Source organism: Pongo abelii, chromosome 14 (genome assembly GCF_028885655.2).
Source record: "Pongo abelii isolate AG06213 chromosome 14, NHGRI_mPonAbe1-v2.0_pri, whole genome shotgun sequence".
Lineage (NCBI taxonomy): Eukaryota > Metazoa > Chordata > Mammalia > Primates > Hominidae > Pongo > Pongo abelii.
Genome location: NC_071999.2, coordinates 32,837,210 through 32,855,422, shown reverse-complemented (window position 1 = coordinate 32,855,422; position 18,213 = coordinate 32,837,210). Strand labels below are relative to the sequence as shown.

Genomic DNA, 18,213 nt, shown 5'->3' with positions numbered 1-18,213 from the left:
GCCACAAGTAGTAAGGAAGGACTGAATTCAAGCCCAAGGCGGCGCGACCTCCGGAGTCCGAGCTCTTCCCCGCGGGAGGCACAGGCTCCGGTTGCCCGAGTCTCTGCCACCCAGAGAACTTCCAAGCAAAGCTCTGATCCCGGGCCCAACCCTGGTCAGTCGGAGGCCACACGCCTGCCCGAGTCATCCAGCGCCCTCGGCTGCCCGAAGACCAGTCTCAGGCAGCCTGTGCCTCTTCTCCTCTCCTTGGCGAACTCTCGGGCCTCGCGGACAAGCGGCGGCTGGCCCAATTCGCAGAGCAAAGTCGGGGCTGGAGCCTCGGAGAGGGCGGCGGCTTCTGCGTGGGGCCCGAGGACAAGTTTCTGCGCCTCCACCAACTAACTGGTCGGCGGAGCTTCAGTTCTTTGCCTGGTGAAGTTTGCTGTGGAAAACCTAGGGAGTTTATTTATGAGGAAGGGCGTCCTGAAACTAGGCAGTGTTCGGCAAAGATCAGTGGGTAGAGGAATAAAACTCATATCAACAGCGACAGTGTGGGGGTTTGCCAGAGGAGAGGGGCTGCCTGGGGACTGGTGGGGAACTTTAGAAACTCCACAACAGCAGCTCCCGATTGCCTCTGACAACGAAGATGACAGCCTAAAACAATAGCTACTATTTGTGGAGGGATTCCTAGATGCCGAATTAGCATTTTACATGTATTTCTTGGTTTAAACCTCACAGCAACTCCATGAAGTAGTATTTCCCTCCACTTTCTGGATGAGGAAACTGAGTCACTGAGAGTTCGAATCATTTTATCAGGACTTCGGGCTGGGCCAATATTTGAGGGACCAGGGATGCGAGCGCAGATTTGCCCCACCCTGAAGCCCAGGCGGGTGTGGAGAACCGCCAGGAAAGAGCACTCTCAAGGATGCGCAAGTTCCGCTTTCTGATCCAAGGGACTTAACTTTATCCCGAGGGACTCGATATCTCTCTCCAATAAAACAAAACAAAACGGCAACAACAAACAGCGTCTATCTTTGCAAAAAGTAAAAGAAAAGCAGCGACTCCTGGGAGTGAGGTACTGGTACTGAACACAGGGAGCGCCGGAGAGGGCCGTCAGGTGCACCACCGGGCTAAGGCGCCCATCTGAGAGCTTCCTGCAGGGAAGAGCACAGTGGTCCTAGGGGTTGGAAGCCCTCTAAATCCGGGCATCTTTGCCTCTAACAGAAGACACTTTTGGCCCTCGGCCTCCGGGGACAGAGACTCATCCAAAACAACGCTTCTTTTGGAAGGGTCACGGAAAACGGCCTCGCCTGCGTCCTCAGCTTTGGGAGGAAAGAGGAGACCTGACCATGGTGGGAGCCAGCGGCGGGTTTCACCACCCGCAGCACTGAGGCGTCAGGTGGGCGGCGCTTGGTTCTGCCAGGATGCAGTATTAGCCAGCAGTACTCCGAGCTGTCTCCCACCCTCTAGTCTCTATTATCTGAGAAAGCCATCTTGAGAAGATATTCTTAAATTAAAAATAAAACAAAACTGGATATTCATCCCCTCACAGGGTGCTCCAACTGAAACTCAAGTGCACTATTTCTTAATTACCTGATTTTCCCTGATTAGTACCGAAAAAAATAGACGCTGATCAGCCTGGCCATCATGGCAAAACCCTGTCTCTACTAAAAGTACAAAAATTAGCCGGGCATGGTGGTGTGAGCCTGTAGTCCCAGCTACTCAGGAGGCTGAGGTAGGAGAATCCCTGAAAAAAAGAGGAACCCGGGAACGACAGAATGAGACCCTCTCAAACAAAAACAAAACAAAACAAAACATGCTAATTTAATTTTAAAAGTGAATTCGAATCATCCCACTGCCAGAAAGGTTTGAAACAAAGTGAGGAGAATCAGTTTTCATCTCTTCCCATATTATCCGTATTTATTAAGCATTTCCCACAAACATAACCTGAGCACAAGGCCCAGACCTTGAAAAGAAGACAGACCTGGGATGCACAGACCTGTTAGTAAATAACTGTTAGGTAATTTTTAAAATGTTAAATAAGATAACTGGTTTTCCAAACCCTCCAATCACATACGTTTTCATAATTTCTAAAGACGTGAAGGTCATACTGGCTCGTGAATAGTTGTTGGTTTCCAAGGCGCACCAGGCCACTGTGCTTGTCTTCAGCACAGCCTCTACCTCAGAACAGGAATTACATCCACATCCTAAATAGAAAGTTCCGAATATCTTTGGTTTAGTGGTCACCCAGGGGTCCATCTTTCTCCCTCACCCCCAGATCCAGGCCTGTCCCCCCTTGCCTTCCCTGCCAGCAGTGTGGAACTGGGGCACAGGGACTCTTGCAATGCTCCTAAGCCAGCCCTGCCGCTGCTCGCCCTGCCTTGCAAGATGTTCTCTTCCTCAGAAGAAAGGGGTGCAAGTTATAAGATGTGCAGTAGTGAAGTGTGCAGCTAGAGAAGAGGAAGAGGAGGGATAAGAAGAGGAGAAGGGAGAGGAAGGGGAAGAAGAGGAGGAGGAGGAAGAAGAGGGGGAGGAAAGGAGAGCAGGAGGAAGAGGAAGAGGAGGGAGAAGAAGAAGAGGAGGAGGAGAAAGAGGAAGGGGAAGAAGAGGAGCAAGAGGAGGGGGAGGAAAGGAGAGCAGGAGGAAGAGGAGGAAGAGGAAGAGGAGGGAGAAGAAGAGGAGAAGGGAGAGGAAGGGGAGGAGGAGGAGGAAGAGGAGGGGGAGGAAAGGAGAGCAGGAGGAAGAGGAGGAAGAGGAACAGGAGGGAGAAGAAGAGGAGAAGGGAGAGGAAGGGGAAGAGGAGGAGGAGGAAGAGGAGGGGGAGGAAAGGAGAGCAGGAGGAAGAGGAAGAGGAGGGAAAAGAAGAGGAGGAGGAGGAAGGGTAGGGGGAAGAGGAGGAGGAGGAGGAAGAGGAGGACTCACTGTATTCCACTGGCATCAATTTCACCGGATCTTTGAAAACTCAAACATTTCCTTTCAATTATTTCTAAACTTAAAGGGGTCGCCCGAGTAAGAATGGCTTTATGGGCAGATTAAGGCACTCGGCCCAGCTTCCCCGCTGTGTGTTAGTGAGCCTTCCAATGTGTATGGTACAGTTTCCATTGTCTTTGAAGAGTCGGCTTCTCTAAACAGGTCCCAGGGTGGAGTGCCGTAGGCGGGCAGGGGGCAGGGATGTGCGCAACAGCCACAAACAACGCCAATGCAGTATCACTAAGTGAGGGCCCCAATACTACAGAAACCAATGGCTCTTTTTCTTCCGGAAGGCCTGCCAGCATCTACCCGCGGGGCCCCAACTGGCACATGCGCCTGACAGAGAGCGGGTTTTCCCCTTCGGTCTAAGGTGGGCCCCGCAATTGCCGCCCCATTCAACTGCCAGGGCGGGTGGTCCACGCCCGGGGTCCTCCTAGGCCCTCTGCTCCTCCTCGGCGAGTGGTTGAAGCCGCTCAGCCAGGAGCAGCTCCTGCCTCTCACCGTGGTTCCTGCGGCCGCCGAGGCGCGATGCTGGAGGGCTGTGGCGACGCGCTAAGGCCAGGCGGCAGGCGGCCCTCTCGGGCGGCAACGGGGGCAGCGGGCGGCACAGCACCTCCGGGGGGCGGCGGCGGCGGCAGCGCCAGAAGCTCCTCGCCGGAGGTCACCGCGCAGTCCTGCTCAGGCTCCGCGACCCCGCCACCCCCGACCGCTGTCCCGCCGCCGCGCTTCTTGTCCTCCTCCTTTTTCCACTTCATGCGGCGGTTTTGGAACCAGATTTTGATGTGTCTCTCGGTCAAGTTCAACATGACAGCCAGCTCCACCCGGCGCGGCCGTGAGATGTACTTGTTGAATAGGAACTCCTTCTCCAGCTCTAGCAGCTGTGCGCGCGTGTAGGCCGTGCGCGTCCGCTTGTTCTCCTCCGGCTCCGCCGCGTAGGCGCCGCCTGCGGGCGACACAGGGCGTGAGTGTGGCCGCCGGAGCCCCGCATAGCCCCCACCCACGCAGCCCAACCCCTTCAAGGGGGACCAGGGAGCCCTAGCCCTACCAGTTGCTCCCGCCAGAGCCACCAAGCCCCAACATCCCATTTCAGCGCCTAGTGTAGGCGCGCGAAGCCCTTCCCTAGTAACTCAAGCCCTTCCTAGTAAAGGAAGCCTTTTTATTGGAGACCAAACTCGGGTCGGCTCTCGCCATGAGCCTAAGCTTGGCTCTGCCAATGAGTGGTCTTTGAATGCGCTCATTTAATCGGTGTTAATCAACTGACTGATGTTGATTTAAATATATGTAATAGATAGTTAAACCGGCTGGATCCTACAAAAGCAATAAAACGCCTTTAATCCAGGGCTTTAAAAAACCTCCTGATGGTGACCCACAAATGTGAGAAATACGTTTCGGATCGTTGTGTTCACACACGGACACTGTAGGTCAGTTATACTGACAAATCTTAAGGACATAAAACAAACGTTTACCACGTATGATGTTATCTACTTTTTTCTCCATTATCTGCTATTTCGTTTAAAAAATACTAATCTCAACCTGCAGATTTTATGACCTGCGAATGGGTGCAACCTGCAGTTTGAAAATCTTTGTGCTAATGGAGACTGTGACACATTTTGTTATATCTGACCACGTATTTCCTCTCTCTATAGTTATATCGTAATTAGTCCCAACCTGAGAGCCAGCAAATTCTCCATAATTGTTTTAACTTCAGCCGGACTTCTGCCCGCGAAGTGAAGGAATATTGTTCTGGCGGTCACGTTGTCCAGAGCAGAACTCTGGCAGCTCCAGACTCTATGCCCTGGATCCCAAATGCCCTCAGAGGTGTTGAGGGGAGACACAGCGGCCCTAGCCCAGCTGCAGAACCGACAGCCCCACGGAGGAGAGGGTAGTGGTGCAGAAACAAGCCTCTCGTGTCTCCAAGATGCAACAGGACGCCCTGGCCCAGGAAGTTGGAGACCCACATTCACTGTTTGCCGCTTCGCTCAGCCAGGTCCCAGTCTTTTCTTTTCTGTGGAAAATACTGACTGCACCCAGGCTGTGGACGCTGGCGCGGGAGGTTCCACCAAAGTTCCGGGGAGAGGCTTGTCTTAGAGCAAAGGCAAGGGGACATTTCTCCTGTGAATGTTGGCTAAGCCTTAAGGAATTGAAAGGCGAGTGTGTGTGTTGGGGGCGGGGTTAATTTCGCGATGGAACCCTACTGGGTTTCCCCCCAGGTCGAGAAAAGGGGCCAGAAGCTAAAGCAGAGGCTCAGACCCTAGTCCAGGGAGAGTTCTACTCCCTGGGGGCATCCCCGAATCTACCTGGCATCCCACGCCTGGGAGAGAAGCCAGACGGACCTTCAATAAACATTTTGAAAGGCTCTCCAAAGTTCTTACATTAAACCCACATGTCTCTGGGTTCCTGCCTTAGGCTGCGGGCTTCGTGAAGTCCCTGCGAGAGACTGCTCAGGGAGAGACTGCCTGGGGTGCACTATTCCCGGGGGACCTGTGCCCAGCGCGACGCGGCAGGGATGGAGGTTGAGGATGGTGGGAAAAAGTCAAGGGCGCCGAGCCTGGGCCCTTCCCCAAGGCGCAGGGTGAGGCAGTTTAGGTGCCAGCTGGACAGCGCTGCTGAAGCATTTGGGGGTCAATGTTTTTCAAAACCTCTGTTGTCATTAGCATTCAGATTCGTACTGCCAGTGAGAGCCCTTTTGTCACTTAGCTCTTCCCAGGGGCAGGTGAGTTTGCAATTTTTGAATTTCGGCCCCATCGAAGTTTCCCCTAGAGGAACGCGGGGATAGCAGCCGGCCCCACAGACGGCTTCCAGGGGAAGAGAGGGGAGGTGGTCTCCTTTCCCGAGAGTCGAGCATGCAGCGGGTTAGAGGGCGCCAGCAAAGGCCTGGGGCCAACTCGAGCCCGAGAGTGTCGCCCTCCTTGGGTCCCCGAACCCACGCCAAGGCTGCTGATTTGCCTTCTGGTTTTACTTTCTGGCTTCTTGGGTCAGCCTAAGCCCAAGTCTTCCAGAGCAGAGGTATCACCGCTTGGGTTGGGATAGGGAAGTTACTCCACCTCACAAATCCTCTTTCGGGACCCTGATGTCGCCCATTTCCTGAGGAAGGCCCAGGGTGGCAAAGCAGGAGCTCCGAGGGCCTAGGAGGCCAGAAGAGAGGCCTGGAGGGGAGGCAGCCCTGGAAGAAAACTGGGTGAGGACGGGGAGCCCCCCACTTTGTTCGAGGGACTGTCTTCCCGCCTCCTAAGAACCCCGCATTTCCGGAGACTTCAAGGCCTTTGGCCCGGGCCGCGCGAACTGGATAAGTTCGCAGAGGCGCCGCGGCAGCTTCTGGCGCCCCTGTCAACTGGGTTTCGCTGGAGGTAGGGACGATTGCAGCGCAGTTCAGCCCTCGTCCTGCCTCAGGACCTTCGCCTTAGCAAGAAAGTGAACTAGGAAAAAGAGAGTCCCGTGGACCCCAGGCGAGCTGGGGTCCCCCTCCCTCTCCCGCACAAAGCCCCTCCTGGCTGCATCTGGGGTCAGTGTCAGGCAGGGCTGGCCAGATCCCGCAGATGGGCGCCGAGGATTTTCGGGGTGGGCCGGAGGACGCCGGCTCGAGCTGTTTCCCCCTACTCCCGGCTGCCAGTTGAAAGGAAAAGGCAACTATTTGCGGTGCAGGTGTGACCAGAAGTGGCTGAGGCACGGCAGCGATGACAGTGAGTAGCGGCGACGACACAGGCCTCGCCGGAACTCGCCGCTCGCGCGAGGCCGCGAAGGACCCGGGGGCTACTCCGTGCCTCCGGCTCCCGGCTCCGGGAAAGACCTTCTGTTCTCTGCCGGCGCGGAGGGCCGCAGGAACCAGGCCTCTCGTCTCCCCACCAGCTAGGCAGGGAGCGCCCATCTCCTGAAAAATTACTTCCTGGGAAGCGGTGCGGGGGAGACAGCTTCAATTGCTTTCGGTTGGTGAAAAACGAATTCGCTTCTCAGATTGCTCTCCTAGCTGCCAGGCTCTGAAGTTGAGAGGCCGGCCTTCAGCCTCGGGGTGAGCCCCCGCCTTGCCCTAGCCCCTTCCTCTTTACTCCTATCCTATTTCCCCAACCAGGGCAGCCGGACACTGCGGGGTTGGGTGCAATTTCCTTTCCCTCCCTGCCTTTCTGCACCTACCTGGCGCCCCTAGATGCCTGCCCTTCCTTAACGAAGCGCGGGAAGTGAGGGGCTCCGGGGCTCCGAAGACGATCTGGGGCCTGGGTCCGAGGCACCCTTGTCCCTACTCGGCTTCCTCGATGTGCACTACCAAGGAGTCCTGGGTTCCCGGATCCCCTGCTCGAGGAGGATCTGTAGTGTCCGAAGCCCTGAGCAGAACTCAGCCTCGGCTCTCTAAGGATGGCGCTGGGAGCGCGGACTACTGGGGCGAAGATGGGCTCAGCGAATAGGGAAGGAAGGAGTTTACGCTCCCAGGAGAGCTGGGTGGGAAAGATGCTTCAAACTGGACCAGAGAAGCACTGCTGTGAGGGATGGCCTCGGTAGCTCCCTGATGTAGTTTAGTCCGACCCGGGATAATCCAAGGTGCCGGGAACAGAGAGAAGGCTCCTGGGAGCGCTTGGAGGTAAGGCGGCCGGGTGAGAACCGGAAAGGAGAAAGGGGTGGGGAGCCAGGCTTACCTGCCCACTGGCCTTTCCACGCGTGAGCTTTGGTAGACTTCATCCATGGGAAAGGCAGCTGGACGCGGTTGGGCTCATCCAGGACACCCGGCTCGGCTCCCTCCGGGAAGGGCCCGGCGGGCGGGTGGGGGAGCGCGAGCTGAGCCGGGAGGTGGTGGTGAAGGTGCGCCACCGCGGGGTCGTCGGCGAGGGGGGGCACCTCGTACGGGGAGATGTCCGGGGGGCTGCCCTGCTCCAGCGCGCCCAGGGCGCCAGGGAACGGGTGCGGCGGCGGCGGCGGGGGCTGGCGGCCCATGTACAGGCACGCAGGGGGGCTTGAGCTGAACTCCGGCGCGGGGCCTCGCTGGAACGCGCATGGGTCCTTGTAAAGCTGCGTGGCCGCGTAGTACTGCTCCTCGCCGTTCATGGCTGCGGCCCGGGATTGGGCACCGGGAGCCGGGAGCCGGGAGCCGGGAGTCGGGAGCTGGAGCCGGGGACTTGCTTGGCACTGTGCGGCGTTCCCACTCCCGGCGCCACCCCTGCTCGCTTTGACAGCTCCGCACCGATCTCAGAGGGAACCCACAGCCAGCACGGACCGGCGGGCCGGCCGCCGCGCCATAGGCTCCGCGGGGCCCCACGTGGTTCGGCCGGTGGCCGTGATTGGCCTGGCTGACCGCACTAAGAGGCGAGGCCCAGGTACCCGCGAGCACCTGCTTTCGTTCCAATTTTCTCTCTCAGCTGAGTTTGCTGCACACCCTTGAACGGGCAGCTGGCGGTGCTCTCCAAAGTGGGCGCTCACGAAAACATTAGGACCACTCATTTATAGAAACATTTTCACCGTGGCTTAAACGTTTCTATTTTCCTATATTTTTCTATTTTCTATTTTCCTATATTTTTTCTATTATATTTGAAAATGGACATAGTGTGTTTGTTAATTGATGTAGTTTACAAGGAGACATGGAGGTTTTAATTTTTTGTTTAACTGTTGGGGAATACGATAAAAAAAAAAAGTTTGCAGGCCCAGCTTCTAGGTCAGAAGCATTTGAGTCTATTTTATTTACGAAGTTTGTTCACAGCCACAAAGATGTCTGTTAAAAAACACACAAAACTCTGGCATTCGTTGTGTGTTTTTACTTGTGGATGTGCTGCAAGTACTTCTGGGGTGTAAACGGTAACTTCTGAAGCATTCACAGAGACTTTTTAAAGTTCTTTTTTTTAAAATTGAAGGGTATTAAAAATTTTGGTTTTGGAAAATTGGGGCCCATTTGGCCAACCCGGAATGTAGTTTCCCAATACAGCGAGGGAGAAAGACGCGGCCTTCCTCTTGGGGCTGCGAGGCAGGGGCAGGTGTTGGCACGCGGGTTCCAGACCCTTGACGACTCTCTACGGGCCGGGACCCTGGCGGAGTTTGCCGGCGGAGAACACTCACTCTCTTCTGCTTGCAATTGAAATAAGGCGAGCGGGAGAGGGGGAAGTGGAGGACGAGTTACATATTTAGAAAAAGAAATAAAAACGCTGCATTTTCCATGATAACATCTGTGCTTGGCTTCAAACCATTCAGTAACTTCTGGGCATTCTGGGGTCCTGACTTAAACAGGGCCACTTTTTCTAGGCCTGGCGGCCTGACCAGCCTCTGACTGGATATTCCCGAAATGAGGACGTTTCTCGAAACGCCACCGAGGGTTTTAGAAAAACTAGACAGCTTTGCAGAAACGTCTCAGCAAGAGAGAGCTTGAACCACAAAGAACCAAGCAAGAGAAAAATCACTGCACCGCCTTTCCTTAACAACGCACCAACATCCAGACCTTTGAGAGTAAATCTTAATGTATGTCTTTCTTCTTACTGGAAATATTTGTGTTTTAAGTGCGGATTGAGTGCTCTATTCTGAGGACTCTTTATTTTTATTAAAAGACAAAAAAGCCAGTCGGGAATGTGGACTTCTCTGCAGATTCCTTCTCTTGCGGGAGGCTGGTATAGTCTCAGCATTTGCTTCGATGTGTGAGAACTCACGTGTGTGGCTTCCTGGCCTGTGGCCTCACGTGTGCGGCTCTGATGTGTGGCTCCCTGGCTTGTAGATGCCCTTGCTGTCACCGAAGACAGGCCAAGGGAAGCACGGCGGCGGGCGGGGAGAGTTTCGGTGATTTCTTCAGGGAAAAGTGCCACCTGCAGTCTTGGTGGGGGCAGAGAGTGAAAGGCCGTGGGGCCCGCGCACCTAATCTCTGTGCGCCCGCGTCAATGAGTCCATTGTCTGCAGCCGCGGAGAACTCTACCCTATCACCCTGGCCGCGAGTGACCACATCGATCAGGAGGGCAGGCTGGAGGGGGTTGCCTGGCCGCGGCGTGTTGACCCTTGGAGATAATCTGCCGAGTCGCCGCGGGTTGACTTGGCGACGCGGTTATGAGCGGACGGCAAGCTCCGCTCAGGACAAAGATCGGCCACTTTTCCCCTCCCCCTCCTTTTCCTCCCCCTTCGCCTCCTCCCTGGGCACCCCTACACCCACTCTGGACTCAGTCTGCGCTCCACTCTCCCTCCCCTGCTCCCTGCCTGGCCTGCCACCCCCGGAGTGTTTACTTTGCACTTCTCAACTAATTGCACATTTCTGTAAATTGGTCCCCATTTCGATGCTTCATTTGCTTCCATTTAATATTTTTGCTCGGCCCTGCAGAAAGAAAAGAGGCTCTCAGCAGAAAGCAAATCCGCCGGTTGCGGTCGCCGGCAAAAACTCGGGTACCCGCGGCTGTGGGGGAGGAGGCGGGGAGCGCCGGGGGTATTCCATGGAGGCGCGTTCTCACTTTCACAATTAGCATTTTCTGCTGCCTGCGACCTATAGAAGGGACCCAGGGAGCAAAGGTCAAACAGCCATTTATTATTGTTATTATTATTATTATTATTAGATGAGACAAAGTTATCTGGAATTTTATCACGTACAGCCGTATAAAAAACGCATCAAGCGGAACCCTCCGCTGAGTAAGGTCGTGTGTTGTACTTCCCCGTGGATCTAGCTCCTGGTATCGTAAAATCGCCGAGTCCATTACAGGCGAAATGCGTTTCCGCTCTGAATCCCCGCTGACGCCTGCGCCCCCTCCAAGCCGCCTCGCCCACAACAGGCCCGGCAGCGATACCGAGCCATTAGGCGAGCACCTTCCCGAGCCATTTAACAGCAGCTCTTATGGATAAATAAACAAAAAAGGCTGTAAACCAATTAAAGTGTGGACAGTGAAAAAGTCGTTTATTAGCAGGACGTCCTGATAGTCCTCGCTGATACTGGAGGTCCTTGCCGGCCCTCTTCCCCCTTTCCCTTCACAGAGACGCGGTTTGCACCCGGGAGAACACAGGTTACCCTGTTCTTGGTAAGTGGCTAAGTCTTCCTCGGTGGTTTCAGAGGCATGCTAAGGGCTGAATTTGGCTTGGTGATAAGATTTTTAAGCCATTGCATCCCATTATAAATGAAAAAAACAGATGAATCCCACTTAACTCCAAGGTATACATCATTAATGCACATTGAATTTATATTCATTTTATAATTAAATCTCTGTTGAAAATAAAAATTATTTCTTGAGTTGGAAAATTCTGTAAAGCAAACTATGTGATGTGTGGAATGAGAATACTTCTATAATTGATTGCACTCTTCTTCATTAGCATTTCCTTCAATGAGCACTAATGCAGGCAGGTTTTCGTTCTCCTAAGTCGAATCAATGTTTCCCTCCTGCTGGTTTATAAATACCCAGAATTGGCCGAGCGCGGCGGCTCACGCCTGTAATCCCAGCACTTTGGGAGGCCGAGACAGACGGATCATGAGGTCAGGAGATCGAGACCATCCCGGCTAACATGATGAAACCCCGTCTCTACTAAAACTACAAAAAAATTTAGCCGGGCGTGGTGGCGTGCGCCTGTAGTTCCAGCTACTCGGGAGGCTGAGGAAGGAGAATGGCGTGAACCCGGGAGGCGGAGCTTGCAGTGATCCGAGATCGCGCCACTGCCCCTCCAGCCTGGGCGACAGAGCAAGACTCCGTCTCAAAAAATTAAAAAAAAAAAAAATATATATATATATATAAATACCCAGAATTTGGTATCCAGGTCTGAGAGGGGCCAGGGAAACCCAGCTTGGGTTGTGGGAATTGGAGAGAGGAAAGGACCTCAGACTTTGAATGAAGTGTTTTCCAATATTCCTAGGGCTAAGCAATCTAGTGAAAATAATCAGAGAGCTGAAATTATTTTCCAGATGATTCAGTGCTCCCTGAACTGTAAAGATAAAAGCAGCTTAAAAACCGAATTGAATTGGGTAATTGTCTTATTCCCTACCTTGTTAGCTCTCTCTGGTGTAAGAGGAGTAGAGGGGCAGGAGGGGGGCTCCATGTGCCCCAGAACTGTCTGCTGCTTCCTCCAGCCACTGCTCAACGCTTCCTCCCTGAGAGTGGGGCCCCCAGACACGAGCTCTTTCCACTTTTGGTTTAATCCTTCCGTGGTCCTCAGTTCACTCTGCTGATGAAAGGAAAAGTATGAAAGGACGTTGAGGCTCCAAAGGATCTGAGGTCAGCTGTTGCTCCCCACTCCTGGTGTTCCCGGTGGCTCACCCCCTACAGCTCTGGACTCACCCCTTTGGTTGTCTCATCTCTGGTTCTACCTTCCAGATGTGCAGTCTCCAGAAATCCTTGCTGCTTCCCTTCTGAGCTTAGTCCTAGGTAACCAGCTCCTTGCTTCCACACAGTTCCTTTTCTTTGCCTTCCACCTCCTCCTCCCATCACCATTTCCTATGACTAATCCTTTGTTCTCCTAGGAGCCTCTCCTTACCTCCGGGTTCCTGCTGCAGCCTAAAGAAGGCTTGACCCACACTACCCTCCAGCCTCCTTCCTCAACCATCCTACATTTCACATGGTTTATGGTTTGAAGGACCCAGATTTTCGGTAACACGTACTGATCAAACGCCTGTAGATCTCTCACCGTGCACCTGCCTGCACACTCTTTGAGTGACCAAAACTCATTGGTAGAAATATGCTCTGGCTTTGGTGGGCCATAGAAAGGTCAGGAGCTGCATACGCCTGTCCTCCATATCAGGCTCTGCCCTGCACAAGCTGTGTGTCCCTTGCCAAGTTACATGACTTCACTAAGCTTCCCTGCCCTTATTTGTAAAATGGAAATACTAGCACTGTCCCATAAGCTGGCCCCGTTGCACATAGTAATCCTAATGCATGGAGCCAGGCGTTGTTCAAATATTTTCCAATGTTAACCCCATGAGCCAATTACTGTTATCTCATTTTCCAGTGGAGGAAATTGAGGCCCAGTGATGGTAAGTTACTTGCCTAGAATTATATAGCTAGTAAGTGGCAGAGCCTAGATCCAAGCAGAGATGGTGTGGCTTTTTTTTTTTTTCCAGATAGAGTTTTGCTCTGTCACCCAGGCCGGAGTGCAATGGCGTGATCTCGGCTCACTGCAACTTCCACCTCCTGGGTTCAAGCCTTTCTCCAGCCTCAGCCTCCCAAGTAGCTGGGATTACAGACATGTGCCACCATGCCTGGCTAATTTTGTATTTTTAGTAGAGACGGGTTTCACCATGTTGGTCAGGCTGGTCTCGAACTCCTGACTTCAGACGATCTGCCCACCTTGGCCTCCCAAAGTACTGGGATTACAGGCATGAGCCACCATGCCTGGTCTTTTTTTTTTTTTTTTTTTTGAGACTGAGTCTTGCTCTGTTGCCTAGGCTGGAGTGCAGTGGCACGATCTTGGCTCACTGCAACTTCTGCCTGCAACTTCTGCCTCTGGGGTTCAAGCGATTCTCCTGCCTTAGCCTCTCTAGTAGCTGGGATTACAAGGACGCACCACCATGCCCGGCTAATTTTTGTATTGTTAGTAGAGACAGGGTTTTGCCTGTTGGCCAGGCTGGTCTCGAAGTCCTGACTTCAAGTTATCTGCCCACCTCGGCCTTCCAAAGTGCTGGGATTACAGTCATGAGCCACCACACCTGGCCCTGATGTGGCCTTAAAATCCATTCTGTTGGCTGTGACACTATACTATCTTACTATATAGTAGGTACTCAAAAAATATTTTTTATTGTTTTTGTGAGGATTTAATGAGACAAAACATCTAATGTTCTTGGCACTTTGAAAGCATTCAATAAATGGTCATCTCTTCCTTTCTCCCCCAGCATTGCTTTTAATGTGCATATAAACATTGAACTATTGGCTATTACTGCATCCAGAAGAATGGCAGACTATCACCATGAGCTAATGTGTAAAGATATTTCCAGATGGGTAGACCTGGAAAGGTATATTCAGGAACACTGGGAGGAAGTACTTAGTAGGCATATTACTCAGTGTTTTAGGGGAATGTGCCCCCAGGTACAGTCCTGCTTAAAAGGGCTGGAGGAGGCGGATTGCTGGAGAACTCTCATGTCAGCCATCAGCACACCACGGAGAGACTCCACAGGTGTGGAGAAGGGGCAGGGCCTTCTTTTTCACAGCCAGGAAAGCCAAAATAAAGACTTGAGTGGGTGAACTAATCACAACTCAAAATGCCTTAGCTAGCCCAGTAGGTGTGGAACCCAGCATCTAAGTAGTGTGTTCTGGCCAGAGACCACTCCCCTAGCATTGTCTGTGGTTCTTGCATTTGTGGGTTGGAGATGAAGCTGTCATCATAAACTCAGAGGAAGCCTTAAAATGTCTAGGGAGGGAAGGGAGCCATTCTGGTCTCTAGGCCAGAGCAGAGCTGAAATCCTGCCCCATTCCTGCTTTTTCCACATCAGAAAAAGGGTCATGGTCAACCCTGGTTGTCTTTGTGAGGGTGCAGGAACACTGCCGTCAAAGTGATTCCTCTGTGTGTCCCCCCAAATCAAATCCACGTTAAAATTAGAAATCGATAGGGTTAAGATGGGAAAGCCAATGCTAAACTCAGAGCAGCACAAGTGAAGCCTTCTCTTTTGACAGCGTAGGCTAGGTCCACAGCCTCTCTTGCAAAGATTAAAGTAAAAGGCTAACTGACTGTGGTCTCAACTTTATCATATTTTCCAATTAGGAATTCTTCCTGTGGTAGATATCTCTTAGCAGTGTATTGTTGTGCACAGAGACACAGTATTTGAATATATTTATTTTTTATATTTTCTCCAGTTACATATTGCAACACATTTACCTTTAGGAAAATCTCAGAAAAATACAAACTCTTACTAATCAATGAAGTAACATGGATTTATAGGGAAGTGTTCCTGGAAGTGTGACTCATGAACTGTGTATATCAAGAATCACTGGGATGCTTATAAAATGAAAATATCTGAGCCCAACCCCAGACCTTCTGAATAACGATATGGGGGTGAGTGAGACTGGGGAGTCTGCATTTTAAACACGTACACAGTCATTCTTTTTTTTTTTTTTTTTTTTGAGACAAAATCTCACTCTGTTGCCTAAGCTGGAGTGCAGTGGCGCAATCTCGGCTCACTGCAACCTCCACCTCCCGGGTTCAAGCAATTCTCCTGCCTCAGCCTCCCAAGTAGCTGGGACTACAGGCACATGCCACCATGCCTGGCTAATTTTTTTGTATTTTTAGTAGAGATGGGGTTTCACTATGTTGGCCAGGCTGGTATTGAACTCCTGATCTCTTGATCTATCCACCTTGGCCTCCCAAAGTGCTGAGATTACAGACGTGAGCCACTGCGCCTGGCCACAGTCATTCTTCTGAACATTATAAATTCAGAACAACAATAGACACCTCAAGCATAATTTGTTATATAGAGATGTATATACTCTCTTAAAGAACACATGTAGCACGCACATTCAAATAAAAATATAGCTGTGCATCATGAGGTTGTGGTGAAGTTGAAATGAAGAAATCTTGGAAAAATGCCTAAGTCAGTGCAGAAAGCAGAAGTTCAATAGATGTTATTTGAACCCCTATATGGAGAAGATGCTTATCAATCCTCAACATTTTCATAGGTTTGCTTTTCTCTCTTAGACATCACCCATTTTAAAATTTATTTATCTTCTTAATTGAGACAGGGTTTCCCTCTGTCACCCAGGCTGGAGTGCAGTGGCACAGTCTTACCTCAGTACAGCCTCAACCTCCTGGGCTCAAACAATCTTCTCTCCTCAGCCTTTGGAGTAGCTGGGACTACAGGCATGCTCCACCATGCCCGGCTAACTTTTTCTTTTTTCTTTTTCTTTTTTTTTTGTAAAGACAAGGTCTTGCTATGTTGTCCAGGCTGGTCTTGAACTCCTGGCCTCAAGCGATCCTCCCACCTAGGCCTCCTAAAGTGCTAGGATTACAGGCATAAGCCACCTTGTTCAGCATCCATTCTTTGTGACTAAGTATTAAGGGAGGATCAGCATGATCTTACTTTGCTACTGTGTTTACTTGGACTGAGCTCTTTAGAAACAGTGGGACTCTCCTTGAGATGTTAATGTGGCTACAACATGGGCTCTCTGAACCTGAGCTGAGCATTTCCAGTCACAGTAGCTACCACATAAGAACAAATAAAGGGAGGCAATAAAACCAAAGCAAATTGATTCATCTCCAGGCAGTACCATTAACTTGTGTCTTAATGCAATGCTCTGTCTACACTGAACATGACCAAATAGCTTCCTTTAAAGGTAAATGAATTTTATATAATTTGCAGCTAATTCCATTTAATTCTGCCCACATGAGCATGTGATAAGGGAATGTTAAACTGGTTAACAACAACAGGCTAAAAGGGGCGTTCAGGAGGAGCCAATATTTGATTTCCAAGTGCTGTGGCTCAACTCTGAGAAATCCAGATTACTATGAGTGTGTTGGTTTCTTGGTTATTTGCTTTCTGTTCTCCTAGCTCCTGAGTAAAGGGCAGCGAGAAAACACTAGGATCCCATCTGTCACAATGAGGCCAGTTACAACAATAGCAACTACTCTTTTTTTTTTTTAATAAAAATCACTCCTGGTCTGACAAACTCCCTTTGCACTGCAGGGAATCAGGAAGAGTAAAAATACTAGAATCAATAACAACTTTGTTATCTAGTAACTTAAACAACCCTTGCCTGCTGGGATGGCAGAACAGGCTTTCTTATCTTAGAAACAGGAAAACTTTCTGGATTGTAAATTATTTTTCACCAAATGTTTCTAACAGCATTAGGTTCCTAGAGAAAGTGCCTAAGGTAGGAACCACACAAAATTGTAATCACTTAGACATGTTATTTTAAAACATGGGAAAGAATTAGGTCTTGAAACCTAATACATAGTTTCCTCTTTCTATTCAATAGAATGTCGGCTGGGCATGGTGGCTCACACCTGTAATCCTAGCACTTTGGGAGGCTGAGGTGGGTGGATCACTTGAAGTCAGGAGTTTGAGACCAGCCTGGCCAACATGGTGAAACCCCATCTCTACTAAAAATACAAAAATTAGCTGAGCCTGGTTGAATGCGCCTGTAATCCCGGCTACTGGGGAGGCTGAGGCAGGAGAATCGCTTGAACCTGGAAGGTGGAGGTTGTAGTGAGCCAAGATCACGGCCACTGCACTCCAGCCTGGGTGATAGAGTGAGAACCTGGCTCAAAAAAAAAAAAAAAAAAAAAAAAGTCAACAGTTGTATAATTATTTGAATACTGAAAACTTTGATTGGGAAGTTCTTATTAAATGTCTGGATCATCTGGTCAACTTGATCTTCCTTCTTGTATCAGCGCTTGCCCCATGCTGTGCTCTCCTGATAGCCTTCATCATTTGCATTGGAGTCTTGAGACTCAGGAAAGCTCTCTACTAAACAAGCTACCTAAAAAGCAGCAGGGAGTGGGCCTGGTTTGATTTGGGTGTTGCACACTTATTTCTTTGCATGTAAGTAGTGATGATTCAGTTCAAGAGCTATGAAATATGCTTTATTTTGAAGAGAGCCATCTCTCCTATAGTGCGGCTGCATGCAACAGCAACTAACTACGTTATGCACACACCCACCAAAGAAATTATTGTGACCCGATTCATTTAGATAATTGAAGGGAAAGTAGAGGCTGAGAAGCTTTAAGGATGAAGTTTGTCTTTACTGCTCCAATTTGCCCCCATGGTTGTCAACTGTATGCTGAGCTTTCAGTACAAATCCTATCATTTTGTCAGAGGTGTTTGAACCACAGCAACTCCATCTTCAATAGGGCCTGGGTAAAATGAGGCTGAGACCTCCTCGGCTGAATTCCCAAGAGGTTAAGGCATTCTTAGTCACAGGATGAGATAGGAGGTCGGCACAAGATACAGGTTATAAAGACCTTGCTGATAAAATAGGTTGCAGGAAAGAAGCCGGCCAAACCCCACAAAAGCCAAGATGGTGACAGGAGTGACCTCTGGTCATCCTCACTGCTACACTCCCACCAGCGCCATGACAGTTTACAAATGCCATGACAACATTAGGAAGTTACTCTATATGACCCAAAAAGGGGAGGCATGAATAATCCACCCCTTGTTAGCATATAATGAAGAAATAATCATAAAAATGGGCAACCTGCAGCCCTCAGGGCTGCTCTGTCTATGGAGTAGCCATTGTTTTATTCCTTTACTTTTCTAATAAACTTGCTTTCACTTTACTCTACGGGCTCACCCTGAAATCTTTCTTGCGCAAGATCCAAGAACCCTCTCTCGGGGCTGTATCGGGACCCATTTCCAGTAACAGTTTCACATTAACACCTAATAGATGTGTCTTTAAATTCAGCACAGGCAGCTATATATAA

General features: G+C 50.8%; 1 protein-coding gene and 1 long non-coding RNA gene across 2 annotated transcripts in view; one reads left to right on the top strand and one right to left on the bottom strand.

Annotated features, from left to right (window-relative positions):
* Nucleotides 1-1,785: 1,785 nt before the first annotated feature.
* PDX1 (pancreatic and duodenal homeobox 1) lies at nt 1,786-8,123 on the bottom strand. Its single transcript, XM_002824122.6, has 2 exons — nt 7,575-8,123; nt 1,786-3,892 (listed from the first exon to the last, which is right to left on the bottom strand). The coding sequence occupies exons 1-2, from the start codon at nt 7,978-7,980 to the stop codon at nt 3,447-3,449; spliced, it is 852 nt and encodes a 283-aa protein (XP_002824168.1). The 5' UTR covers nt 7,981-8,123; the 3' UTR covers nt 1,786-3,446.
* A 2,639-nt stretch (nt 8,124-10,762) lies between these two features.
* The window catches only part of LOC112128594 (uncharacterized), a 98,922-nt gene continuing 91,471 nt past the window's right edge, over nt 10,763-18,213 (top strand). Inside the window, exon 1 of the long non-coding RNA XR_002911094.3 lies at nt 10,763-10,904. This is a non-coding gene — a long non-coding RNA (uncharacterized LOC112128594). The remainder of the gene's footprint in view (nt 10,905-18,213) is intronic.